The following is a 26,439-nucleotide window of genomic DNA, read 5'->3' as shown; positions in this document are numbered from 1 at the left end:
TTCACCAGAGACAGAGCTGGGAGCAGAACAGGCAGATGACTGAAAACACTGCTGAGGGGAGCAGCGGGAGAGACAGGAGAGGTCTGTCGCACCATGTGGGTATCTCCCTGGCAGGCTGGGAATCGAACCCATGCTGCAGAGGCTGCGGACAGCTTCACAGCACTGCACTCAACCCATTGCACCACCAGGGAGGCCCTTGATCCTTTACATTTCTATACAAAATTTGGATCAACTTGTCAATATCCACAAAAACAATTGGAAGACCTGAACTAGAATCATTAACTCTAGGAATCAATTTGGAAAGAATCAACATCTTAATATGAGTCTTCCTATCCATAAATATGGTATATCTGAGGGGAGGTAGTTTTGTTACACCTCTCCCGGGACAAGGGGCCTGCTCACCCAGTCTTGCATCACTCTCAAGCAGCACCTTCCTCAATAAGATCCCACCAGTAAGCTGAAGCCTCTACTCAAGACCTAAGAGGGACTGACCTCTTAAGTACCTCCACCAAAAAACACCTCCATCCACTCCTTGACAGGTGTTTAGAATGCTTAAAAATATGAACATTAATCATATTTTAATAAGAGTAGCAGACAAAATGAACAAAAGCATTATTCACAAATAAGCACTATTAGGAAAGTAATTAGCAACGAAAAATGTTAAATAATATTGTTTAACTTTTAAAAAAAAAATCTTAAAAATCAAAGTACATCAGTGATGTCATTATTGAGTCACTGCGTATCTTTGTGTGAATTTTTTCCAGCAACTGTAAAAAGCTCTTTTTACTATGTGCTAGTTGGAGAAATGGTGAGGAGATATTTTTAAGCTAAGTCCAAATATTTTCCTTCTGACTTTCATCTTCAAATCAAATCTCTTGTTCAATAACTTTGAGAAGATCTTTTTTAAAAAGCTTTCGGATTTTGGCAGAGACTGCAATCTTTATTGTCAACAAACTGTAGTTTCTGTTTCCAAAAAAGTCCCCAGCATTTGGAGGTTATTTTCATCGTTAAGTTTCATCATGCAGAGATGGAGACTGAGCTGCTGAGTTACCTGGATACATTTCTACGCCCCGACATTTAATATCCCCCTTGATCTGAACACCGTCACACTAGGATACACCTTATTCTTGAATCGGAAGTGTTGCTTTGTCAACTGTCATCTTCCTCCTCCTCTGGAGGATTGAAGGCTTCTAAATGAGTGTGAAATTGAAGCCAGACTATAACTCTCTGGCTGGGGCCCCAAATGTATTGGTTCAGATTTCAGATTGTTAAAGTAACAGCGACAAAAATCTGGAACACAGTAAACTGTGGTCACTAATGAGCCTTGCTCCCTGCCTCTTCCTGCTGTTGCTGTCTCACTGGCTGCTGAGCGGGACTTGAGGACATGGCGGAGCTGGCGCTCAGCTCAGGGTGGAGAGCAGGAGGAGCAGCGAGGCAGCCTCTCCCACGCCCTCAGACACTCTCCCTGCAGCACCTTCTGGTGTCCCTTCGCTTGTGCTGCATATGTGCTAAAGATACGTCGTCACAGAGAGGTCTGTGCCAGGGCCCCTGGTGACCCAGCCGAGCCCTGTGGCCCAACCTCTGCCCCACAGCCCTCTCAGGAGCAGCCTGCCCTGCTCCTCACCCTGGTTCCCCCACCACCCCAAGCCTGATGGTTCCGGGGAGCAGTCATCTTCTTTTGGCTTCTCCCTCCCCCAGCATTTCTCCTGTCCTCCTCCAGTGAGCCCCACACTCTCAGTGGCCGCCATGAAGGGACAGACACAGCTCTCCCAGGGCACAAGCCACTTCCTCTACCTCAGCCGAGAATCCATTTTTGCACTTTGTGTCAAAAACGCTTTTAAAATTAAAGAATTTTAAGAGGGTTCCACTTCCAAGGTTTTCTGCATTTTAATGGTCACAGGTTTGGTCTCCATCACCAGCTTCCTCTGGGAGGTTTATTAGACACACCACTGGAGCTGGGGTGGGGGTGGGGGGTCCTTAGCTGGCCCTCCCACTTGCTTGCTGAGTGACCTGGGGCGCATCACCCTGCTTCCCCCAGGGCCTCAATTCTACCTCTGTGACATGAGGGGTTAATTTTGATCCAAGATCTCCTAACATCTTGGATCATGCATCCCCCAGCAGTGAAAAAATGTGCATAGGGCCTCCCTGGTGGCGCAAGGGGTTAAGCACAGCACTACGAAGCACTACGAAGCAATCCGAGCCTCTGCAGTGCAAGTTCGATCCCTGCCCGCTGGCCAGAGAGAAACCCACATGGCGAAGCAGACCTCTGTCTTGCCCACTGCTCCCCTCAGCAGTGTCTATCAGAAAAGCTGCCTGTTCTGTCCCCCACTCTGTCTTTGGTGAATCCTCTCATCCCCACATCTCTGGCCTGTATGCCAGCTCTTATATGCATAAATAAATCTTTAAAAAAATGAAAAAATATGCATATATTTATACTCATATCCTTACCACAAGGCTAATATAAACATACTGAAACAAATTAAAAGTTAAGATTACATAAAGTATTTTTCAAACACATTATTTTGTATAACAAAATTTCTACCTCTCATTATTTCATCGTTTACTAACAATTGACAATTGTGTCAGGGAAAGCAATGTCACCGAATGCCACTTGACACTTTGCTATCAAGCTATTCATAAGTCTGGTTCTAGTGGAGTTTATTTTTAATGGCTGTCAGAGCTGATCCAAAGAGAAGAACTGTACCATGGCTGCATGGATTAAATTATGGTCTTTATTTGCAGCCCCATTCACCAATTAGAGACTTTTTATTGAAACTAAGCTAGTAGATGTTCATCTTCCTTTATGTCAATCAGTGGCTCTTACAGACTTATCAGAAGACATTATATTTTTATATTTTTAACCAATGAACTCGAAATCCATCAACACTCTTCCTTTAGATGATTTTCAAACAGATTAGAAAAACCTTTCTGCCATATTTTCAGATACGTGGATATCAGCATTTTTATAGATAAGATTTTTGTTGTTGAAAATGTGTTATTTTCAAAATACTCTCGTGAAAGCATGAGTTTCTTTAGAAAAGTGAGGATGTGCTCACTCATTGTTAAAATAAATCACTTCCACTTTGAAGAGTCAGAAGAATTTGAGTTCATTTTTTGGTGGATTCTGCTGGGTCGAAAACTGCCAACAGCCACTTGTCATCATTAAAAAAAACCTACAAATTTGAAGTGCTTGTCTTTTTTGTGCAAGAAATGCAGATGATTCCTCTTGGAGCCTGATTATTCCTCTTTGAGCCTCTTTAAATGCTCTGTCAAGAGATCACCAAAAGATAACCTCTTTGATCACCTACCATCCCCAGCAGTGAAAAAAATGTCATTCATGCTTCTGTGATATGCATATATTCATTCATCAATATATTTCATTTTGATGAAACTTCTGAGTGATTCAAAATTTTCATGGTCACTTCCTTTCTGATTAGAAATCTGTGTGTGAGCTAAACAATACTTCCAACTCTTTTTCAAAGAAACTAACCACATCGGTGTAGCACTTCAGACACTTCTGGATGTAGCTTTGTGACTGCAGTAGTCTGCAGGAAATTCTGCAGGAAATTAGATTCCCTCCTGTTGCCATCCCTGCTCCTTTCCCGTCTCTGCTCATCAAGGGGCCCCCCTCAGTGATCACACTGAGGCAGTTTTCCCATAAATGGTGTTTTTATAAAAGCAGTAACGCACCGCTTAGTCCATAGCGCCTCTTTCCTTCCGTGCCTCACAGAAATGTGGTTCTCGGTGTCGTTCATTACTGAAACAGAACCAAGGAAAACCCTATTAGAGACGCTTGTACATTTCAACTATTTGACCAACTTTCCACGGTGTGAAATTTGTTCTAATGCTTTATTTCTCTAGAGCAGTACTTTCTCTGCCTCTTCCCACAGAATCAGAGTTCACCATGGCGAGCACCGTGCACTCTTTTCACCACCAGCAGTTAAGGCACCAGCTGCCCCTTCCCCACCTCTAGGACTAGGTGGGCTGGCGCAAGCGTACATAAGGGTCACATGACATGGGTGATAGGGGTGTGGCTTCCCAGCAATCACTCTCTCCTCCCCCACCCCCCACGATGACCTCATACCAGCAAAGCCCAGAAATGAGGAGGCCCTCAGGGAAGGGAAGGTTGGCGGCTGTCCCCTTGCTGGCCGTGTGGTTTGGCGGTGAGCTGGCTGATCCGCCTCGCACCTCAAGTCCAGGAGGAGGTCTCGTTACACCTGACTGGATTCTCATTATCTGTCTCATAGAAGAGAACCCATGTTAGGAGAGGTCGCTGCCCTGACATTTTCTTGTTTACTTGCATTTGCATTGCAAGCATTATCCCCAGCAGTGGTTTCCTTGCAGGACTCTTGTTAAGCCACCTATCCATTTGTGAGAACGAATTTGATTAAATTTGCCAGGTCAATCTGTAAAGCCACTTAGGTACATGTGACCTGGGACCAGCAGAGCAGATATCTGAGGCCCTCCAGGCAAGTATCTGGGAGGGGAGAACCAGAAGGAGTGGGGACCTTATCAGGTTCTGGCAGTGCAGGTGGCAAACCTGCAGGCCTCCAGGCAGGAGGGCAGGGAAGCAGCCAGGCAACCCAGCCTCCCAGAACCCCACGAATCTTAACTCTTTTTCTGGGTCTCTCTGGTGTTCTCTCACCGTCTCACCTCTCTGTCGTCACATAGCTGGGCTTCTCACGGCCTTCCTTTATACTCTGTCTGCTAGGTAGCTGTGCACACTTGCACATGCGCACACACCCATGCTTGGGAGTCCATCATCAGGCACTTGTTCCCCACACCCATGTGCCTCCTACACTAGCACAATCAAGGCCACAGGGGATAACCAGAGGCCGGTGGCGTGAAAAGCCTGATCAACTTCAGTTACCCCACACAGGGCAGCCCGGATTCTCCCGCCCCCTGGCCACACCTGGGACATGTGTGTGTCTCCCTGTAGGAACTATCCCTGTCACCCGGGGGTCTTCTCTACAATGCAGAGTCCTAGATGTCTGGGTTGCTAAGGCTGCTGTGACAAGTACAACTTGTGGCTTCAACACAGGAACATGTTGTCTCACAGTTCTGGAGCCTGAAGCAGGAGATAAAGGTTCCCTCTGAGGGCTGTGGAGAAGAAGCTGTTCCCTGCCTCTCTCCTAGCTTCTCTGGGGTTTGGTGGCCCTCTTTGGGCTTCCTTGGCTCAGACATAGCACTCTGATCTCTGCCTTCATCTTCACACCTTGTCCTCCCCGAGTGCTTGTATAATGTCCAAATTCCCTCTTTTATGAGGACACCAGTATTAGGACGCCCTTCCTTCTTCACTCTTGTCTGAGCTCACATCTGCCCACCCTCCCACCCCGCCTGCCCATCTCTGGAGACTGGAGGCAGAGTAGCAAGGCAGCCTCAGTGAGCTGCTTCTGGGCTGGTGGAGAAGTGCCAGAGTCTGCTTTGCACATGGGGCCTTCGTGTGCGGACCCCAGACAAAGCCAGTTTAGGGGAAGCAGGGGTTCTAAAATCATGTGATCCTTACTCGTTGGGGTATTGAGAAATAGTTTGGTTCAAATGTGCAAACTGCTGCTACCTACAGTAGTTAAGTAACAGTGACTAGCCACCCTGTGTTGAGTGGTATTTATTTATCCAACACTGTGTGACTTGAAACCAATCCTGTTTAATCCTCCCAACAGACCTATTAGAGAAATGGAGTATTATCTCACCCTGGCTTACCGATGAGAAACCTTAGGCTTGGAGATTATGTAATTTGTCCTCAATAAGGTCACTCGCTAGCAAATAGCGAAGCCCCAGGTCCATCTGGCTTCTACATCAATAAGCTGACAGTGGCTAACTCTGGGAGGTGAAGGACATACAATTTTTATCCCAGTCTTTATGCATTTTTGGTATTTTTCCACATTTTATACACAAAGTGGAGAAAATTTAGTGACCATTAGAAAGAATAATAAAAAATGGATCCTTGGGGAAGTGTGAGAGGAGATGTGAGTGGGGACAGTGATGCCAAGCCCGGCCCCTCGTTCTGGTGCCCAGCATCCTGGCCCTTGGACCCAGGCCCTACTCCAGTATTTTTTTTTCTTTTCTACACATTTTTTCTATATTTTTACATCATTTTTGCACAATGTATGCATTTTCATCTTGGTTATGTTCCCCATACAATTCCCACCCCCTTATTTTGACCCTAATCCCTCTCCCGCCCCTGTAGTGTCTCTGGTTTATAGTTGCTTGTTGATTTTGATTTTTACTTAGTCTTTTTCATGGTCCCTTATTTAGGTTTTTTAAATTCCTGCTATGCGTGAGACCATCCAGTATTTTTCTTTTTCTTTCTGGTTTATTTCGCTGAGCATGATCCTTTCTAGCTCCATCCATGTTGCTGCAAATTGCATGAGTTTATCTTTTTTGATTGCTGAGTAATATTCCACTGTGTATATGTACCACATCTTCTTGATCCAGTCATCTATTTTTGGGCATTTGGGTTGTTTCCATAGCTTAGCTATTGTGAATAGTGCTGCTATAAACATAGGGGTGCAGGTGCCCTTTGGAATTAATGTTTGTGTCCTTTGGGTAAATACCTAGGAGTGGAATTGCTGGGTCATAGGGAAGCTCTTTTGCAGGTTGAGGAATCTCCACACAGCTCTCCATAGTGGTTGGACGTTTGCACTCCCACCAGCAGGGCAGGAGAGTTCCTTTTTCTCCACATCCTCGCCATCATTTGTGGTTGCTAGTTTTTTTAATATGTGCCATTCTCTCTGGTGTAAGGTGGTATCTCATTGTAGTTTACTCCAGTACTTAGTGTGTGGCTCTTTTCTTTCAAACCCACAGCACTGTGCATCAGAAAGGTGAGCAAGCCTGGGGAGGCACAGCCTGACCTCTCTAGAACGTCTTCCTCCTGCCCCTACACCCACAGGTCAACCCTTTCAGAGACCGAATCTGCAGAGTGTTCTCACACAACAATGTGTTCTCCTTCGAGGACGTGCTGGGCATGGCCTCCGTGTTCAGCGAGCAGGCCTGCCCCAGCCTGAAGATTGAGTACGCCTTCCGCATCTACGGTAGGTCGGTGTGGCTGGGGGCACAGAGCAAACACCACATCTGGAATCCACCAACACTGAGTCCCTGTGGGATGGCGTTTCCTGTGGCTTTCCTCATTGTTTGTGGTCATGTAATGTTTCTTGGGTGCTACAGATCACAAAAAAGGACTGAGAACTACTATTCCAAATGAGTACCGCTCCTCCCCTCCACGCCATCGGAGGCAAGTGGAGTCACTGGTGTTGATATTTGATGGTTGTGGGGTGTGCAGGCCAGTGAGAGAACATGCTATATTAAGGAGTATGAAGAAAGTATGCTTGTTTAATAGAGGAAAGGTTGGAGCACTAGAATTGACTCAGTATATAATGGAGACATTTAACTTTTCTGGGTCTTCGTACAAATGAAAATCACACACCCAAGTTTGGTTGGCTTAGTCATCCCCACCGCTCTACTGGTGTTCCTCCTTCACCCCAAGTATTTCCAGGAGTCCCCAGGTGTTTCTTAGGGAGCCAAGGAGTTCCAGCCCGCTGGCCATTGCTAGTCTCTGCTGGAGTGTGTCACCGTCTCAAGCCTCTACCTTCGCCCGTGCCCACTCTTCTGGAGGGGCAGCTCTTCCGCATGGAGAGCACTGGTGTTCAGGTCTTAACCAGGAGTCTGCAGGCTGCACGGAACAGAAACTCACCGAGTGAGGGGAACAGCAGCGCGCCAGCTTCCCATCGCTGTCATGAGGCTAGCGGCGCTCAGTGCTTTTACATGACACCAATTTACACTCTTAGTTTCCCCAGGTTAGGAATCCAGCTGCAGCCTCACTGGTGCTCTTAGGGTTCCCATGGGACAGGCAAGGTTCTGGCCAGGGGAAAAGAATCCACAGACAAGCCACCTAGCCTGCTGGCGAAACTCACTTCCCAGCGGCTGCAGACTCGGAGCCCCTGGCTTCTGGCTGGCTGGAGGCTGCCCTCTACCCCCACACGGGTCCTCAACATGGCCACTTGCTCATTTACAGCCTGGGGGGAGAGTCCTTTGAACCAGTGCGCTGGCAAGATGGAACCTTACATGACATAATGTAATCACGGAAGTGACGTCCCATCCCTGATGGCAAGTACTTTTGGTTAAAAGTCAGTCACCGTCCCTGCCCACACTAGAGGAGGGTATGGATCAGACAAATGTGTGAATACCAAGAGGTGCATCGAGGGGAAGGGACACTGGGGCTTGCCCACCACAGCAGTGTGGAGCCCGTGGTAGGACTGGAGCAGGCCTCCTGCAGCCTCGGATGCAGCTGGTCGGGAAGTGAGGCAGCTGTGTCCTCCTTTTCTCTCCACAGCTGCCCAGTCTCAACTCTCCTCCTCCCCGTGCACCTTCTTTTACTGCAGGTCTGATTTCACGACCCTGAGCCTACAGGCCCAAGATGGCTCCCCTGGCCCCACGTGGCCTAGCGAGCTTCACTCTGACTGACTGGCCACAAGCATCTGTCACTTCTGTCTTCTCAGGAGATGCTGGTGGCTCAGCTGGACCAACGCTCTAGTGGCCCCTGGGTCAGGTGACCGGCCTTGTTCAACAAACAACTGCCAGGGAGAAGCAGTCACCTAGCACATGTGGCTCCTGGTGCCTCCCGTTGGGGGTGGGGGGGGGGCACTTCTCAGAGACGGCGAAGTTTAGACTGGGCAGATTTCCCAAAAGATGTCTGCCTCAGCTGTCTTCCCATGGTTTCCCGAGCTAAACAAAAACACCCAAACTCTTCAGGGAGCAGGAATAACAGCAGGTTTTCTTCAGGCTTCAAGGCACAGGAGCTCAATTGCGTTCAGCTCAGAACTGGGTGAACGCCCTCCCTCCCAAGAAGTCAGACTGTGCCTCCGGTCAGGTCAAGGCCTAGACGCCACCTGTCTCCACGCTGGCCTTGTAGCTTCCTCCCGCCTCTCCCGGCCCCCTCCAGAGGGTTCCTTCCACCTTGAGCTCAAACACAAAAACAAAAGGAGCAAAACTTGCATGCAAATCAGCCGTGCAGATGTGTGCCTGGGGAGTCGTAAACGCCAGGGCTTCCTCTGATGCGCCCAGACAATTGGCATCATCTCTGGGCTGAGAAGATTTGTTTCCTGACGGAGCTGTGAGCAGAATCAAGGCAGGACATGCGTCTCTCCCCTGAGCCTGGTGCCGGCACATGGTGGCTGTTCAACAAATTGAGGCGGTGGTGGTGGCCGTGAAGTAAGAGGACGACACAGGGAACAAACAGGATGCAGCGGGAACGGAGACAAGGGTGGTGGCGATAGAGGTCGTGGTGGTCATTTTTAGCCAAAGTCCAGAGACCTGAGTCAGTGCCCCAACCCCTAAGACTCCAAGTGTGGCCGCAGTCCCAGCAGCATCAAGGTGACCAGGAGGCTCCTTAGAAATGCAGAGTCCAAGGCCTCACCCCCACCTACTGAATCAGAATCTGCATTTTTAACAAGAGCCCCAGCCAGTCCCTCTGCACTGTGAATTTTAAGAAGCCGGGCTGGATCCACACTTCCTCCCCCATGGAGGCCACAGGCTGGAATCAATTGCCTGGGGCGGAGGGGGTGTTAAGAACTGGCAGCTCAGCCTCAGCTGCCAAGGTTTGAGGTGACTGGATAATGGCGCTGGGGAAGCCCTGGTTGGTAGGTGGTTCAAAACTGCGTAGAGTCTGAGAACGGCTGCCCTCACCTACCGCCTCAGTGAGGATCACATTCAGTTCCGTGTAAGAGCAAAATCCTGGATTCAAGGGCTGCTAAGGCCGGGAGAGAGAGGGGGCAACCGCAGCCCTCCAGGGAAGAACAGCAAAGCGAGCCCTGCCGGCTCGCCCGGTCCATTGTGAGGAGTGAAATATGGCAGCGATGTTGGGATGATAAGAGTTTGTGGGGATCTGAAGATTGCTAGCTCTCTAATCTCCCCCGTTGCGGGGCAACAGCAAGCAGAAGCCACCACCTCCACCTCCTGGACTGGCCCAGGCCTGCAGGTCCTGACACCGCCAAGGCTGCAGACAGGCCGTGGCCCAGAGCTCCCAGCCCCCAGCCCTTTCCCAGGCTTCTCTGCCCTTGCACCCCCAAAGGAGAGGAACTGTCCAGGACTACATTTTACTCCAACAAATTATTCTGTTTCCAGACGGCTTGGGCCCAAAGCCATGTCACTTTTTTATGCTGCAGTCTCTGCATGTGGGAGCTGAGCCAGCCGGGCGCCCGGGGACACTGCGGGGTCTCTGGGAAAGGCTGTGGAGCTTCTCAGCAGTGCAGTGTCATTGCGGCTGCCCGCTGCCTTCAGGTCTGGTGCTACCCCCCAGACCCCTCCACCTGTGCTGAGCCATTACGCACGGCTGATGAGAGCAGCGCCCAGAGAGAGCTGGGGTGAGGCCTCTGGCCCTGGGGCTGGTGTCGGCCGGGGAGAGGCACCTGGCTCCAGCTGTGGTCCGTGGTGCCTCCTACATCTCCTCCTCCATCTGCATCCTGCCAAGTACATGCTGTTGAATCCTGAATTTGCTTCTCCAGTCTGGGCTTCTCCCTGAGCTTCAGGAGCGCCTGCCTTTCGGCCTTCTCCTCTTGGAGGCTTAGAGGCCCCTCAAACTCAACACCCCCAAGCCCCCTCTGCCTGTCCCCCAGCCTGCTGCACTAGAAATCGTGTCCTTTTGGCAAATAGGCAACTCCACCCCTCTAGTGATTCGGCCAATAAGCTTGGAGTCATCCTCAACTGTCTCCTTCCCTCCTCTGTTGGCGCAGGGAGGATTTGCTGGGCGCGTGCCTTAGAGGGGGTGAGGGAAGGAGACACAGAAAACTGTTCAAATAGTTGGTGTGGGACCAAGCTGGCCAGTCTATGTTCCCTCCCTTCCATTGGCTGGCAGTGTAGACAAGTCACATGGCACCTCTGTGCCTCAGTTTACTTTTTGTAAAGTGAGACTAATAAAAGATTCAGTGACTTAAAACAGATGAAGCTCTCTGGGTGAGCCTGGACAGGGGACGCAGGCTCCAACCTTATTTTAAGTTTTGTTTTGTTTTTTTCCGGATCATGTTTTCAGCGGCCCCTTTGTCAGCAGCCTGCCCTGAGGCTGCAGCTCCCCCACCCCTTAGGTCTCACTGAGTCCCAGTTCCAGGCTCAGTAGCTCCCCCAGGCGCTGATGGGAGTCTGTGGGCCCAACCTCCTCTTCACAGACTTCAACGAGAATGGCTTCATCGACAAGGAGGACCTGCAGAGGATCATCCTCCGACTGCTCAACAGCGACGACGTGTCAGAGGACCTGCTGACAGACCTCACCAACCACGTGCGTGCCAGGGCGCCCCCAAAGCCCCTGGGTGGCAGGCAGGGTGAAGGGCCCTGATGGGTGGGCACATGGCTGGAGGCAACACCTCCCACCTTCTGCCCACCTTCAGCATCATGACTCCCTTCCAGAGCCCCCCAAACAGCATCCCTGCACCACCACTCCAAGGTCCCCCCACCAAAAGGCCCCACTAATAATGTGCCACTGCAGGCAGGTGGCCCGACAGCAGCTCAGCACAGACACATGCCAATGTGCCCTCCCCACACTGCCCCGAGTGATAATCCAAGGAGTGGCAGGACACAAAGCCAGATGCACAAACCCAAGGGAGGCCCGAATCCCCAGGACCAGAACCTTCCAGTGATGTTGGTCTGGATGGGAACTGGGAACAAAAATAAAACCATGAGGGGTCATCACTGCTACCTGACCTGACCACACCCCTTGCAGGGCAGAATCCCCCCACCTCACCCCTACCCCCACCTGTAAATGACTAGCAGCAGATGGTGGGGTATCACCCTGTTTACCTGCATCCAGTCTCACTGCCAAGTCTGGGCTGGAGTCACCAAGAGGACTTCCCCTGAGACCACCCCTCACAGGGACTCAGACCTCAGCGCTGAGCCTCTCTGCTCTCCTGTGTCCTTGTTTGCGGGGGGCTGGCGCCGCCGGGGAGGAGAGGGGTATGGGGACGGGAGGGGGTAGACGACCACACCCCCAGGGAGCCTACCCCAGGCCTACAGCGCACCCAGCTTTTGTAGTTTCTCCCCCACCCCCCGCCCGGTCCTGACACGCCCCCTCTCTGCTCCCCCCACCCTGTTCCCCACCAGGTGTTGGGCGAGTCGGACCTGGACAACGACAACATGCTGTCTTTCTCAGAGTTTGAGCACGCCATGGCCAAGTCTCCAGACTTCATGAGGTAAGACGTGTTCTGGGTGGGGGACGCTTGGTCCCAGGCCCCGCAGCCACCGCGGGGGCCCCGCAGACACAGCAGCATGCTGCTCCCGCGGCCCTGGGGCGACCCTGGCTGCTGCGAATCCTGCTCCCCACCCCCACCACCTCCCTGGTCGGGGGATCTGCAGGAGGGTGAAGATGCTGGTGGGGAGTTCGAGAAGAATGCGGGCATGTCAACCCATTTCGGACAGGAAAGGGCCTTAAGGGCCTTCCCTGGCCCAAATGCCCTCGAGCTGACTGGCCGTGTGTATGAGTCCTGTGGACTGCACCCCAGCCCACCGTGGGGTTTTCTCTGGTCTCTCCCCCTTCCCTGGGGCCCAGCACCACAGGTGCTGACCCCTCTGGATTGTAAAGATGCTAAAGACACCTGATGAAGGCCCTGGTGGGTGTGGGAGAGCCGCCCACCGGCCAGCACCCAGGGGAGGTGGCTGGGGAGGCCGGAGGAGAACTGTGCAACAGGGTGAGCTGCGCCGTCACAATCAAGGGCTCCAGGTGGCTCGTGGGGTTCTTTCAGCTCCTTTAGAATTCACTTTTGGGGATACTGATGTGGCCACAGATGCCTGATATGGCGACCTTGAGGGGACCACTGGGGCTTGGAACTCAGCCCTCTCCAGCGCGGGGGCTCTCATCACAGTGTGGCTGGTACGCCCAACACCCCCTTCTCCCCCCGCACCCCCACTTCTATGGTGTATTGTTTATTTAATAAAGCAAAAGAAAAGCCTTTTCCTTGTCCCAGTGATCCATGATTTTTGGAATTCAGGGTCACACCGAAGTACTTTTTATTAAGAACTGCTCACTCCACGGGCCTCCCCAGTGGCGCAGCGGTTGAGCGCTGGGTTGCGAAGCTGCCCGCAGCCTCTGCGGTGCCGGTTCGATCCCTGGCTGCTCCCCGGCCACCGAAGGAGGGTCCCACATGGCGCGCAGACCTCTCCTGCCGCCCGCTGCTCCCCTCAGCAGTGTACTTAGGTCCTTCTGCCTGCTCTGCTCCCCGCTCTGGCTCTGGTGAATTCTCCCACCCTCCCGCGCTTCTGACTGTACCCAGTGCTTGTATAAATAAATAAATAAAAACCTTAAAGAAAAAACTGCTCACTCCGGGGCTTAGGTTTACCCACAATGCCAAGCAAGCTGGACGGCCAGTCCTTCTGAGGGCAGGGGTCAGATCCCAACCCGCTGCACAGCCAGGACCAGGCCAAATGGGATGAAATTTTCACCAGGAAATTATGTCCTCTGTCCCTCACTGGAGCCCCCCACCCGCCGAGGGCCCCTCTCCTCCCGTCTCTGGTGAGGGCTGTGCAGACATGGGTGCATCTCGGTCATTCCAGCTGCTGTCTGGCGTCTGGTCCTCCTGGAGGAGAAGATCCCAAGGCCTTGGGATGTGACAGTGTGTGACCAGCCGTCAGGGTTTATTTGCTTTGCTCTTCAGCCAAGCCCTGCAATGAATTTGGCCACCACGGGGACCCTCTGGGGCCCAGCTGGTCAGGGACTCCAGGACCCTGGAGAAGCCCCTTGGGGGGGGGGTCTCTGAGAACTGTCAGATGCCTACGTGAGAGGCCCATGGTTGTTCCCAGCTATGCTGTCCTCAGAGGAGGCATCTAACACTGGCTCACAGGAGGTCTCCTTGGCTTTAAGCCCCAGCTCACCCATTCAGGGACAATAGGGCCACTTGATTGAAGGAGTCCCTTGACCAAAGCCAGGAGGTGCTGGAATGTTGGAGAATCCTGTGGTGTGGGTGCACACCTGGGATGGGGCATCTCAGATCCTGTCTACTGAGGGCCTGTCCCGGCCCCCACAGGCGGGAGGCCTCTTGGGAGTGATCATGAGCCAACACTGGACCCTGCACCTCAGTTACATGACCCAGAACCCATTCCCAGGGCCCACTTGTGGCCAAAGGCTCCTGAAACAGATTCCGGATGGGCAGCTTAGTCCGGGGTCACTCCCTCCTGGGCCCTTCTAGAAACAGTCCCGGGGGTAGACAAGTCAGCATCCATGCTCACGCCAGCAGAATGCAGAGCTTCTCTCAGGCACTGCAGGGCCCCCGGGACCCCAAGCGCTATGTCGCCTCTGCCCCTCAGTCTCCACGCATGGGGGTGGGCGGGGGAAACCCAGGGGCTGGGGGTCAGACCTGGGTCCAGAACCCGCCTGTGTGAACCTGGGGAGCTCTCCCGCTCAGCCTCAGGCACTAGCAGTGCAGTGGGGGTGACAGCACCTCCCTAATGGCTCGGCTCTTGTATGGACTGAGCGACGAGCAGCCAGGGTTCCCACGGAATTCCTACCATCTGTGTGGAGCCCCCACCTTTGTACCAGTGGAAACGGGGGGTAGGGGGTGTCTCTGCCCGTGAGGGACCTGTCACCCAGACGGGGAAGTCCTACAGTCCTCAGGGCTACCTGCCACCTCCCCTGGGGTGTGGGGCCGGCAGGACTCTGGGCACTGCTTTCTTGCCTCGGACCTTCTGAGGCACAGCGTGTGGCCCGCGGGTTCTCTGCACGGCCATGTCCTAGGGCTCAGGAGGGGAGGTGGGACAGTCAGGGCTGAAGATTTTATTGCAAAAAGCCAACCTGGTCAGTGCCGTGGCCCTCAGGTGTCATGCTCTGAACTCAAAGTAGCAGTCCCTCCTCTGCCGCTCCTGTGGGGACACCCTCTTCCCAGATGGAAACGTCTGGTAGGTCTTCAGGTTCTCAGGGGATACCCTTAAAAGGTGCCACTTGTCCTTTGGGCTCAGAGGCGGCCTGGAGAGGAGGGTGAAGTCAGTGTGGTGCAGTGTGCCCGAGAGGAGGGCGGAAAATGCCCAATATAGACCCCCAGGCCCCTTCTCGCTCCGTGTGGACGGGGCCCTGCTGACTACTCACCAGCTTAGCATCTGAGACAACACTTGAGCCAAGAGTAACTGTGTTTGCCCAACAGTCCCATGGTCAAGAACAAGCATGCGATGCCAGACAGACCTGGAGGACTCTGGACCAACGCCTGACAGAAGTGTGCCCTGCGCCTCCCACCCTTAGCTTTGTTCTGAGGAGTAGATGAGCGAGTGAATGTAAAGCACTTTATGGAATGCTCGACACAGCAAATATGATGAAAATGCGGGTGATGCTAATGGGGGTGGTGAGTGATGATGGTGATGATCATTGCGGTGATGGGATGATTGTCGGTGGAACTCAGGAAAGTGCAGGGACTTTCCCAGGGCCACAGAGGCAACAGGGAAGGCCTGAATGCAGCTCTGACCCTCTTGCTCCCAACCACCTGTCGGTCCTCCCTGGGGGACGTGAAGCGTCCGCAGCAGCACAGGCTGCCAGGTAACTTGGAGAGGGACTGCAGGTGTGTGAGCCTGAACTGGGGTGTCTGTGGCTCCCCCAGCCGCATGAGGTACAGATCTGCCCAGAGCAGTCGCCAGAGGTTTTTCCCAGGAGAGGCCCACACCGTCTTCAGGGACAGACTGGCTCAGCCTCGCCAGCGGTGGAGATGGCCAGCTCACATCCCAGAGCCCGCTTTGGGAGACCTGAATTCCTCTAAGTTCTACCTCCAACCAGATTTGCCCCCTGGCGTGCCAGAGGCCACCCCTGCGTAGCCAAGGGGCCCACCTGTCATGCAGTGAGACCTACAGCAGCAGTAACAGTGAGTTGTGGGGCCCTTGAGGAAAACAAGGGGTCAGTGTAGACCGGAAGCCTGAGATCTGGCCACCTTCTTATGCCCATTCCCCAAACACCACCTCAGCACCAAGGACTGTGATCTCCCTGCCTGGGTGGGTGGAGGAAGAGGAGGAAACTGCCAAGATTGTCTAAATGGGCAGAACTGACCTTCCCTGGGAAAAGGCGTTCTCCCATATGAAAGCAGAGAGGGAGCATCGGGGGTGTTTTGTTAGAAGGACATTTTCTGAATCTGGACAGGACTGGCGGGTACCAGGTCCTGCTCTGTGTAGTGCCAGAAATTTCCACCAGAGGGCAGCAGTTCCCTGCTGCTGGGAGTAGCAGCTCCTGTTTGGGTGGCATGGAGGTTGCTGCTGCAGGGGAGCCGGTGCCGGTGCCGATTCAGGCCAGCACAGATGTGATGCCCTGCTCCCCCAAACTCCCGGTGCATCTGGCTGAGAAAGTGCTCTTCCTGATCCCTCCAGAGACTGCCAAAGCCCTGACGCCTGACCTTGTTGTGGGTGAAGACGGGGCAGGCACTCACAGGTCGGTGGGGATGGGGTACCGGTCCCACTCCCTCACAGGCAGCATGAAGTAGGGGACCCGGGGCACCATGCCGGTCCTGTCTTGGTAGTTCATCCGATGCTGCTGTGCCAGCTATATCTCCACCAAGGAAAGGATGGCAGGTTATTTGTATCGGGGAGTGGCCTCCGCACCCACAGTCCCTGCCTGGCTGTATGGGGGAGGGGCATCTCCCCTAATACCTAGGGGGGAGGCCTCAGCTGGGTGTGCTCCCTGAGCCTCAGCTCTGCCTCTCTCTCATGGGGCAAAGATGCCCCACACCCGCCCTGCTGCGGGGACTAAATGGACCAGGCGCTGCAGAGGTAACACATGTGGAGCTCAGCAGGTCACACAAGTCTTTTCCAGCCTGCCTGCTCCCCCTCCCCGCCTTCTGGAGGGGGAGTCCCCAATGAGAGCCAAGATGGAGGGCGAAGCCTTCCAGGGCCACTGAGACGGCCCCCAGCATCTCCCCGGGCCGCTGCCTTCCATCCAGTTCTCGTCCTGGGGACCTAGGCAGGCGGGATGCTGGCAGGGAAAGTGAGGGGGCAGTGGGTCTTCCAGGGGTGTAGCAGGGGGGCCCTGGTCCCCACGAAGGTGGGTGTGTGCCCACCCGAGTGCCAGCAGCCCCTGTGAGAGGTCCAAACCCGAGCCAGGGGCCAGAACAGGGACAGTGGCTAGGGGCCCCCCACCTTTCCTCCAAGGGCAGGGAGGGTCCAGTCAGGCTGAGGGTGATACGGACATCCTCAGAGGGGGAGGGAGGGGTCAGAGGGCAGTTGACAGTAGACTTGGAGCCGGACCTGAGGAGGGGCTCAGGAGGCCCAGGCCCAGATTGTCCTGCCAGTGACTCTTAGGTCTTTTACTCAGGCCGGAGGTACGTGCGGGTCCCGAGAGCTCTGGGCCTCACCGGCAGGAGACAAGCACCACTGCAGCCCCTGGGGGTCTAGGGGAGACTTAGGGAATCAGACTGAGTCCTCGGTCCCCTGCTCTTAGCTGAACTCACTGGGGGGTCCCTGCTGGCTCAGGGGCTCTGAGAAAGCAAATAAAGACACTCTGAAGGGTGAGAAACCCCCAAGCCGCCCCCCCAATGCAGGGGGGTGGGGGCAACCCACCTGGTAGAAGTGGGTAAGCTGGGTGGAGCGGCCGCTGTCCAGGTTGAAGCGGGTGAAGCTAGGGGTGCGCAGCTGGCGTTCCCAGGAGCGGGAGGCCAGCACGAGGCTGGGGTTTGGGGAGTAGATGGTCGGGAAGTGGCCGCCTTGGTAGAAGGGACTATGGCTCTTCTCCAGGGCTGCGTTGCGGTGGTCCTGGAAGTACTTGAAGGTGGTGGTGCCATAGGGGGCGCCGAAGGAGAAGGCCACCCCCGGAACATGGCCTTGGTACCTGCCGTGGTGGGGGAGGGCAGGATGGGATCAGTGAAGGGCTCCAGAGCCACATCCAAGAGTGGGGTGAGAGGCCCGGCCCCCCTTGTCACTTCCGGGCCTTCGCAGGCTTCCTAAGGTGCACTGCCCAGCTGGGGGATTTGGGGAAGGGCAAGTGAGAGACTCTGGGCTCCTTCCTCCCCACGGACCCCTAGGAGGGTCACCTTTCCAGACCAGGAGCTCACACAGGGGCGGAACCATTCCAGGCTGCAGGTAAAACACTGTCCACTGGAGGGCAGTGGGCCCATGAGAAGCAGTGCAGGAAAGGCATCACCTGGGTCTGCACCCCCAGCCTCACTCTGCACAGCTGCCCCCCCAGGCGCCCTGCAGCTGCTGGAGGCCCAGAAGGAGCGCCATCTCCTCTGACCACCCAGGCCCAGGGAGGGCAGAGCATGGCAAGCAGAGCCTCAAGATCCCTGGGGGAGCAAGACTCACTGCCACACACTTGTGTAGAAGCAGAGGGAGCCATGTCCAAGGAGCCCGGGGCTTGAGCAGCAGTTGAGGGGTGGACGCTCTTCTAGCTGGGGGGGCCTTCCCGCACGCCTCACCCTCAGAAACCCGGCCCTGCCTCTCCAAGCCACTCCGGCAAGGACGCCACACACCTGGGCAGCACTGGACAGGCGACCTCTTCTGAGACTTCTCTCTGGGAACTTGTCACCCCGTCCTGTTTTCTGTTGGTCTATCCTACTTCTCTGCCCTCCCTTCTCCTCTGCCCCATCCTCCGGCGCTGTCCCGGCCTACTACACCATGACCTTAACCCTCCCCTGTGGGGGACTCCCCAGCTTACTTTCTCTTCACCAAGTTCCCTGAGCACAAATCAGTATTCGGGGGAGCCCCCAGAAGTGCGGGGAGCACAGAGCGTGGAGGTCTGCCTCTGAGGGCGGCTTGGGGCCCCATCCCCGCGCTGGTACAGCAGGCTGGCCTTGGACCTCCGGCCTAGGATGCCCGTCCACGAGCGCCTTCTGCTGGTCCTCAGAGGAGAGGCCAGAAAGCCAAGCACAGTGGCAAGACCCCCCTTCCCAATGCGCCCACGTGGGCCAAACAGAAAAAGGCTCTTCTGGCTCCCGACCCCGCCCTGTTCCTGGATCACACAGTGCTGAGGTGACAGGGGCAGAGCAGGGAGCGCTCAGCCTCTCTCTGTCCTGGATGCCAAACCCCAGCTGCCTCGGCCTTTCCACCCTCCTCTGCCCTTCTGTGGGCCCCCCGCCCCGAGTTCATGCCAGTGGTTCTGTCCTGGGCGCTGGTGGGATTGGCAAGTGCCTGGCAACCTGCTGGCTGATCCCCGTGCCCACTTCTAGGACAGAGTCCTCTTGGCCATGGCATCCCCCCGGCCCCCAGGGGCCGGGAGTCCCTGCTCCTGACGCCAGCCTCACTCCCCAGCAGCCCCTTCATCCCTCTCAGCCTCTGCCTTCCTCTCCATCTCCCCGGCGGCCTCCATCCTGCCCCCAAACCTGCGCGAGCTCTTCTTGTATTCAAAAGTCTGTACGAGCCTCGCTGCTTTCTCACCGTCGACTCCCCGAGCTTCCAAACTCCTCTGAGGAATTCTCTGTACCTTCATTTCTCGCACTCCCACGCTTTCCCTGACCCCCCACCTACACGAGAGCTGGATTTTTCAGAGGTCATATAAGCTCACCCCATTCTCAACCCCGGCGGCTCGCACGCTCACGCCGAGCATGACGCTTCTTTAGAAGCAGCGTAACCCAAGGAGCAGGAAGCAGCAGGCGCCCGGCGCTTCATAAAATACACGTTTAATAAATCACGACGGTGAAGACATGCAGCAGGGACGTGCCTCTGCCGCCGCCCAGAAGGGTCCTTGCACGGGGTGGGCCCGTCGCTCTTCCCGGCGGCGGTGGCGCTGGAGGCCGCCCAGCCGCTCTTTGTACCCTGCTCGGGGGACACCCTGCCCTGGTCCGGCCCTGATCCTTCTGGGGTCCGGCATCAGCCCCAGTCTCCACCATCAGCTCTCGGCCCTATTTCAAGGGGTTCAGAACAGAGGCAGCCTAGGGGGCATCGGGCGCTCCGGGAAGCAGAGCGGCAGGATGAAAACTAAGGGGGTGCGGGGCCCAGGCTCTTCCCACTGGCCGGGGGCCGCTGGGGCCTAGGGGCAGCCAGTCCCCTCCTGCCACGACGGCCGTGCGGGGAAGTCGTGCTCGGTGACAAGATCCTGCCATGGAGAGACGATTCAAAAGAAAACCTGCCGGTCGTGCAGAAGCCCGGAGAGCGGCGGCGCTGGATTTCAGCACAGGCCAGGAATAGCAACCAGGTGAGGGGCTGGCTGCAGAGCAGGAATGTTATAAAACCCGTCCAAGTAAAAGATATTTTAAGCAACAAAAATGGTGGGTGGGTGGGTGGAGGGGTGGAGGGGTGCTGGGTGTGCTCTGATGCTGAAGCGAGCACCTTGGCATCTAAAATGGAAAAGTGTCGCTAAACATAGCACAACCCGGGGGCTCCAGCCCCGTGCTGCCTCCGTCTTCTCTTGTTCTTCTCTTACACACACACACACACACACACACACACACACACACGCACACACCCCTTTAGCTGGATCTTTTAAGAACTCACGTCTGTTGTGCTATAAATTAGCATTTATCTAAGGTAGCTCTTCCGCTTGGCTTCAGTACCTAAGTCTAACGGAGGTTAAATCCCACGCTGTTGGAAACCTGGCATGACCGCTTGTTTATAAAATCGCTCTGTCTTTCCACCCACCCATCGATCTGGACATCCAGCTCCATTCACTCGCAGAGAAGCTGGAGCAAAGCTCAAGAGCGCACGCGGAGGGACGCCGGGTGCCGTGACGGGGGCAGGGGTGCGGCTGTCTCTGCCCGTATGTGCACCACAGTGTGACGGGGGGCCTGTGCGGACTCAGCCCTCCTGGCTGGATCCTACCCGCCCAGTGCCCGCTGAGTCACAGGTGTGGGGGGGCCGCTGGTGGTCAAAGTTGTGATGCTATTAAACACAAGGGGGAGGCCTGTCCCTGTGGGGCGAGTATGGGTGGAACCCCCCAAAGGGGCTTGCACTGGGGTGAGGCTTTGAGAACCTCAGTGCAGAGGGCGTAAATGGAGTTTGGCTCTTGCCTTGCCATCTTCGAGGTTCTGGTGTTATCCAAGACTTCTCTTTTCAGGGGTCCACTGCCTCAGGGAAGCTCATCCACGTCAGACTGTGCCCAGCTGCGTCTCAGGCCCCGACCCTTCCTCTCTTCCCTCCCTATCCCCACTCCTGCCGGCCTCAGGGTCAGACACCCAGCGATCTACCTGGGGCTCAGCCTCCTCCTCCACCCCGGTAGCCCTGCCCTGCTCGACGCCACCCTGTCCACAGAATCCCCTGGAACACACCCAGAACCGGAACTGCCCTGCCATCCTCCCTTCTCCACCCGCACACCCGCCCTCTCCCCAGGGCCTGCTCCTGCTCCCTCCTTAGTGACTTTCCCGTTGTCCCCTCTGGCCCATGGCCGAGCTGCCCCTTTGCTCAGCTGGACAGACTCCGTTCTCCTAACTGGCCTCAGAGACCAACGTCCACCCCCTCCAGCCTGTTGTCCATGCTGACGCCAGAAGCATTTCCTCCAAACACACATCAGGCGCCCTCTTGACTTTCTTCTTGACTTTCTTGTCATTCCCCAGCCAGAGCCTGATGGCCTGGAAGTGGGACTCATCCTCTGGGCACACCCCCACTCTGTGCTCCCCAAGCCTCTGAGTTTCCTCTCATACAGCTGGAGCGCCCCTGCCTTCCCTGACCCCACAGCCTGGACCTGGCATCCTTCATCCACACCGGATGCTCATTCGCTCCTCGCCTCTAATTGACTTCTCCCTCCTCCGCACCTGCACAGCCCCTGACACATGACAGGCGTTCAGTGGATGTTCACTGGGGGAGGCAGAAGTCCAGAAACTCTGGGGGCACCCTGTGTTGTAGGGGCTTGGCTGGGGTGTGCTGAGCTCACGGGGCACAAAGCATCCCCCCACAGGGGCGTTTGTGCTCCCAAAGGAGCTGTAGAAATGTGATGAGTTCCTGCGATTCTCCCCTTCAGGCCCTCTGCGGTCCCCCCTCCTCCGCAGCAGCTCCCTGCCTTCCCACCTTCTCTGAATGCCAAGATATTTGCATCCCAATAGAATAGAAGCCCTCTCCTCCGCAATCCTCTCAGTTCTGCAGGATTCCGGCTTCAGGCTTCCCTTCAGAACTTGCTGCTCGGTGGGAGGGCGGGGTGTGCTTCCCTGCACAAGTGCCCATTTAGCACTCAGCGGGCACCCCGGCACCACGGCTGCAAGGTCCACACTGCCTGTGGGGGCCTTGCATATGGCCCCGGGCGGTTCCATGGCAGAGCTTGCTGGAGGTCCTGTGCAGGCCCAGGTCCTGTGCAGGCCCAGGTGGGGGGGGGAACAGGGGGCCTGGCAGGGCTTTCAACAGCCCCTATGGCCTCCTCCTCGGCCCCCTCTTCCATCCCCTGCCCTCACCCTCCTGCGCACAGGCCAGGGATGCTCCGCCTGGCCCCTGGGCAGCAGCCAGGCGTGCATCCTAAAGACAGCTGTGGTTTCTGAGCACACAGGGAGCCCCATAACAGCACCGCTTGGCCCCTGAGCTGACATTAAAATTAATCACCGTGAGCCTTCAGGGAGCCCATGAGCAGCCTTATTAGCTAATTAACTTGTTGCCTTTCTGCGAGTGCTGGCTCCTCACACACCCTCTTCACAATACTTCCTGTGCCTCCCCTGGGCGCACAACTTCCTGGGCTCCCCATTGCCTACAAGAACACCCAGGGCAGGGGCTCAAGGCCCTGCTTGATGCGGCCTCTGGACAGCTTTCAGTTCATCACCCACTTTCCTGTCAGTTTTCCCTCTTCCCCAGTAGACCGTTAGCTGCCTTAAAGCATCTCCTGAAGGTACCCCCACCCCATGCCCTTCCTGTGCCATCCCCTCCATGCAGAGCATGCTTCTGTCTCCAAGTTATGACCATATCCATCCTTCAAGGTAGATTTCAAAGACCTGCATTTCAGGGGGCCTCTTCTGATCATGGGCCTTCCCCCATCATGGGCCTTCCTGATCTCTGCTCTAACTGTCTTGTCTCAGGGGGTGGTCACCATTGGGCCCTTAGTCTAACCTTTCTTTCTAAAGAGCAAGCCATGCCCACTTGTATTTACAGCCTGGCACTCCCGGCACACAGTAGGTGCTTTATAAATCCTTGACTTGAACTGACGGGTGGAGGCACATTAAGTGCTGATGATTCTTCTGGAGAGGAGGGCTCCCCAGTTCCTCAGGGTGGGGTGAGAGGCATCAGTCACCCCTTGGCCTCAACATTCTGCCTCCTCCTGGGCAGAATGCACTGGCCAACCTTGGGGGGGCTGCAGCTCCTGCACCCCCTGGGCTGACATGGAAGAGGTTTCAGAAATGCAGCTGCCAAACCTTTCCTCCCCTCACTGGCCAGCACCCCTTTCACCCTGAGAAGTGAAGTCTCAGTCCTGAAGAAGCAAGTGGGAGCAGGTGGCAGGGCCCGAGAGGTGGCTGGACCAGCTCACACTGGCTCAAGAGCACCAACTGCGAAGTTTGCAGGATTTTTCTGTGTTCGACAAGCCAGGATTTTTTAAGTGCAGCCAGCCTCTTCTGACGCTTGATACATTAAATATGTATTTATATATATTAAATTACATTAAGTTGATATATTAAATTACATAAAGTTGCACTTAAGAGACATTATATTAATAAAAAGATAAGTGCTTAGGTATTCATTCACTGCCAGGATGGCACGCAGGCCAGACAGTGGCAAGGTGCCCAAGGGCTTTGTTCCTGGGGTGTGAAGGAGCTTCCTGACCAAAGAGTTTGGAGACCAGCGCTCCCCATGTGCCTAGAATCAGACCTTGATCACTGCGGGGATCTCGGCAATGAGAAGAGCTAAAGCTGATCCAAGCACCAGGCTTTTTGCTTATTCACTGATTCAACCCTCTTGGAGCCTGAAGATCATTATCCCCAATTCACAGATAAGTGAAGCAGAGAAAGGATGATTTACCCAGGGTAAGCAAGTGATGGAGCCAGGGTACAAACCCAGGGGGACTGGCTCCAGAGTCGGTCTATTCCAGCTGGACGGGGATGCGGGGCAGCTGGAGTGTAGAAGACAAAGACCTGGCTGAGCAGTTTGCTGAATGACCACACCCCTCTGGGTCTTTCTGAGGGTTTTTAAAGTTTGTAAAGAGTCAGCAAAGTGCTAGGCACATAGTAGGTGCTCATGCATGGGGGCTCCCAGTGCTTCACCAGCCCCGACTCTTGCCCAGGTCTCCCATCTTCAGTCTGGGGCTCAGGCAAGTCCCTGAACTGGAGGCCCTGGCCACTGAATACTGTCTCTGTGAATAAAGCTGGTAAGGGGAATGACTGGAGCATCAGAAGAGGCAGGCTGCACTTAAAAAATCCTGTGATTAATGCTGGAAAAGAGACAATAATTATCCAAGTATGTGTGGTGGGAAATCTTGGATTTTCTTATCAACAAAACTGTCACTGAGATAGCTTTTAGGAGCATAAGACCACCCAATTCAATCCCTGTCCATGAGATTTAGAGAGACTATATCCCTCCCAAGACGACCCCACTGAGAAAGCAGGAGGTACAGGCTCAGGGTTCAAACTAGCCTAGCCCAGGCTTGGAGCTTTGATTCACTTGTTAGCACAATTGCTTAGTCACATGACAGCGTGGTCAGCTGCAGACAAGTGGCAGCTAGAGGAGCATCAGGGATTGCATCTGCAACCCTCAGCTCCCCCGTTTCCCCGCCCCCCACACACACCAGACAGTAGCTGAACCTCAAGGGATGTTTAAACTGGAAATGGTGGGTGGCAGAAGAGAAAAAAATCAATGTAAAAAAAAAAAATCAATAAACACCCAGAATTCGGTGGGAAAAAAAAAAATCACTGCCCAAGGCTGCAACCTGGTTTGCAACGACACCTTTTGGGGCCTTCAGACCGGGCATCCCTCAAGGGTAGCCCCAACCTGTTTGTCTCAACACAACACCTGGTACATTCCCAGCACTCAACATGCCTTTTCTAAAGGAATGTTTAAGAGAATGAAGGAACTAATAGGAAAATCCTAAGTCACTGTTTCTAACACATTTGACTTCAGGAAACGAAGTCAGCTCTGTCTGATAGGAACTGAAGCTGCTTTTGAGCTCCCCAGGACCCGGAGCAAGGTCCTGTCCACAAAGGCTGCACTGAAGCTGCAGCCCCAGCCCTGGCTACGGGGCTGCCTCTGTGCACAGAAGCCATTTTTACAGTGCAGCCCCTCGGGGTCTTGCTGCTTCTGCTTCATGACAATCCAAACATCTCACAAAACACACTGAGGTCTTTTCTTCATTTTGCAGCCTCTTGTTTGCAAGAGCACAGGCTTTATTACCCACATAGAAGATCCTGCCTGAGGACCCTCAAGGCATTTCATTCTTTCATTCATGGCTGTGCTGACACTGTACTGGTGGCTTCTCAGCACCCATTTCCTGCCAGGGCCCACATCCACTGGCAGCAAAGACAACCGTACCTCTGGGAGACGAGGCTGAGTGGAGACTCTGGCACTTGGGGAGAAAGGGCCAGAGAACAGAAAGGGAAGTCGGGCCTGCTTCTGTATCCTGCTTGAAAACACCCAGGGAAGGAACACAGCGTCTGAGCCTGCATCTGAAAGTCTGCTGCAGGCTGCACTGGGGGCCGGGAAGCTGTCCCAGGCGGAGGCAGAGTCCGTGAGGCTCAAGTGGAAGAAGCCGCGGGGCAGGGCGCACCAGGCCCCTTAACTGCTACCCCTGCCTCTGCGCCCACATCCTGCCAGTCTTGGGGCCCACTGGCGCCTTCACTTCTTGAACTGGCAGATACTAGCTCTGAGCAAAGTCTGCACGTGCGGCGTGGAGGGCGTGAAAAGCCTCTCCCTTCCGCCTGGGCAGCTGCAATCACCAGCCCCACAGGTGTCTCCTGTTCTCGGGGTTCCCGGACCCCATGCACCGGAGGCCCTGTTTATCCCAGGCTGGGCGTGCTCCCAGCTCCTCAAGGCCCACCTGCCTAGAAAGGGGGCCTGCGCGCCCCTCCTCGGCTCCCTCGCAGCCTGTAAATCCCGGAACCACCACAAGGCCGGGTGGAAAATCGCAGCCCAGCTTCCTCCACACCCCACAGGCCCGGGAGCGGCTTTCCAGCAGGGGCGGCTTTTTCCCGAGGGAAAGGGATGGGGCAGGATTCTGACCGGGAGGCTCAGGCTGGGCCTGCGCGCGCGGCGACCTTACCCGGGCATGAGGCTGGGGGGCACGTAGGAGGCATTGAACTCGGTCAGCAGGGTGCCCGCGCTGCGGGAGCCCATGGTGGGTCGGCGAGCGGCCAGAACCCGCCCTCCAGCGCCGTCTGCCCCGACGGCACCGTAAACAGCCCCGGGTCGCCCAGCAACCAGCAACCTGCCAGGTCTTGGGGCCTCCCCACCCTCAGCGTTCGGGGACCCGCCCCTCGCCCGGCTCTTCCCGGAGCCTCCAGCGGGTCACGCTCAGGGATGCCCAGTGGCCGCCTGCCCCTGTGTGGCCCGACAGGTTGCCTCTTCCCCAGCCCCCCGCTTTTCCCCCCATGAAAGGCTACACTCCCGGCCGGGTCAGATGGCCAGGGGTGGGGGGTAGGAGCGGGAGAATGGGGGAGTCTTTTGCAACCAGCCCAG

At 55.2% G+C, this 26,439-nt stretch overlaps 2 protein-coding genes across 2 annotated transcripts in view; one reads left to right on the top strand and one right to left on the bottom strand.

The window, feature by feature from the left end:
* CIB4 (calcium and integrin binding family member 4) overlaps positions 1-12,753 on the top strand; it is a gene marked incomplete at both ends in the record, with an annotated part of 37,977 nt that extends 25,224 nt beyond the window's left edge. Inside the window, 4 exons of the mRNA XM_084236016.1 lie at positions 6,890-7,031; positions 11,157-11,266; positions 12,085-12,173; positions 12,723-12,753. Coding sequence (XP_084092142.1) covers positions 6,890-7,031; positions 11,157-11,266; positions 12,085-12,173; positions 12,723-12,753 — 372 coding nt within the window. The remainder of the gene's footprint in view (positions 1-6,889; positions 7,032-11,156; positions 11,267-12,084; positions 12,174-12,722) is intronic.
* A 2,037-nt stretch (positions 12,754-14,790) lies between these two features.
* On the bottom strand, positions 14,791-26,097 carry CIMIP2C (ciliary microtubule inner protein 2C; the record flags this gene model as incomplete). The annotated part of the gene is made up of 4 exons (XM_084236081.1): positions 14,791-14,935; positions 16,371-16,483; positions 17,497-17,764; positions 26,024-26,097. The coding sequence occupies 4 exons, from the start codon at positions 26,095-26,097 to the stop codon at positions 14,791-14,793; spliced, it is 600 nt and encodes a 199-aa protein (XP_084092207.1).
* Between the last annotated feature and the right edge of the window lie 342 nt (positions 26,098-26,439).

The sequence above is a fragment of the Talpa europaea genome (genome assembly GCF_964194135.1).
Source record: "Talpa europaea genome assembly, chromosome: 6".
Classification (NCBI taxonomy): Eukaryota; Metazoa; Chordata; class Mammalia; order Eulipotyphla; family Talpidae; genus Talpa; species Talpa europaea.
Note: the sequence above shows the minus strand (reverse complement) of the source record. Positions and strands in the feature narration are given on the sequence as shown.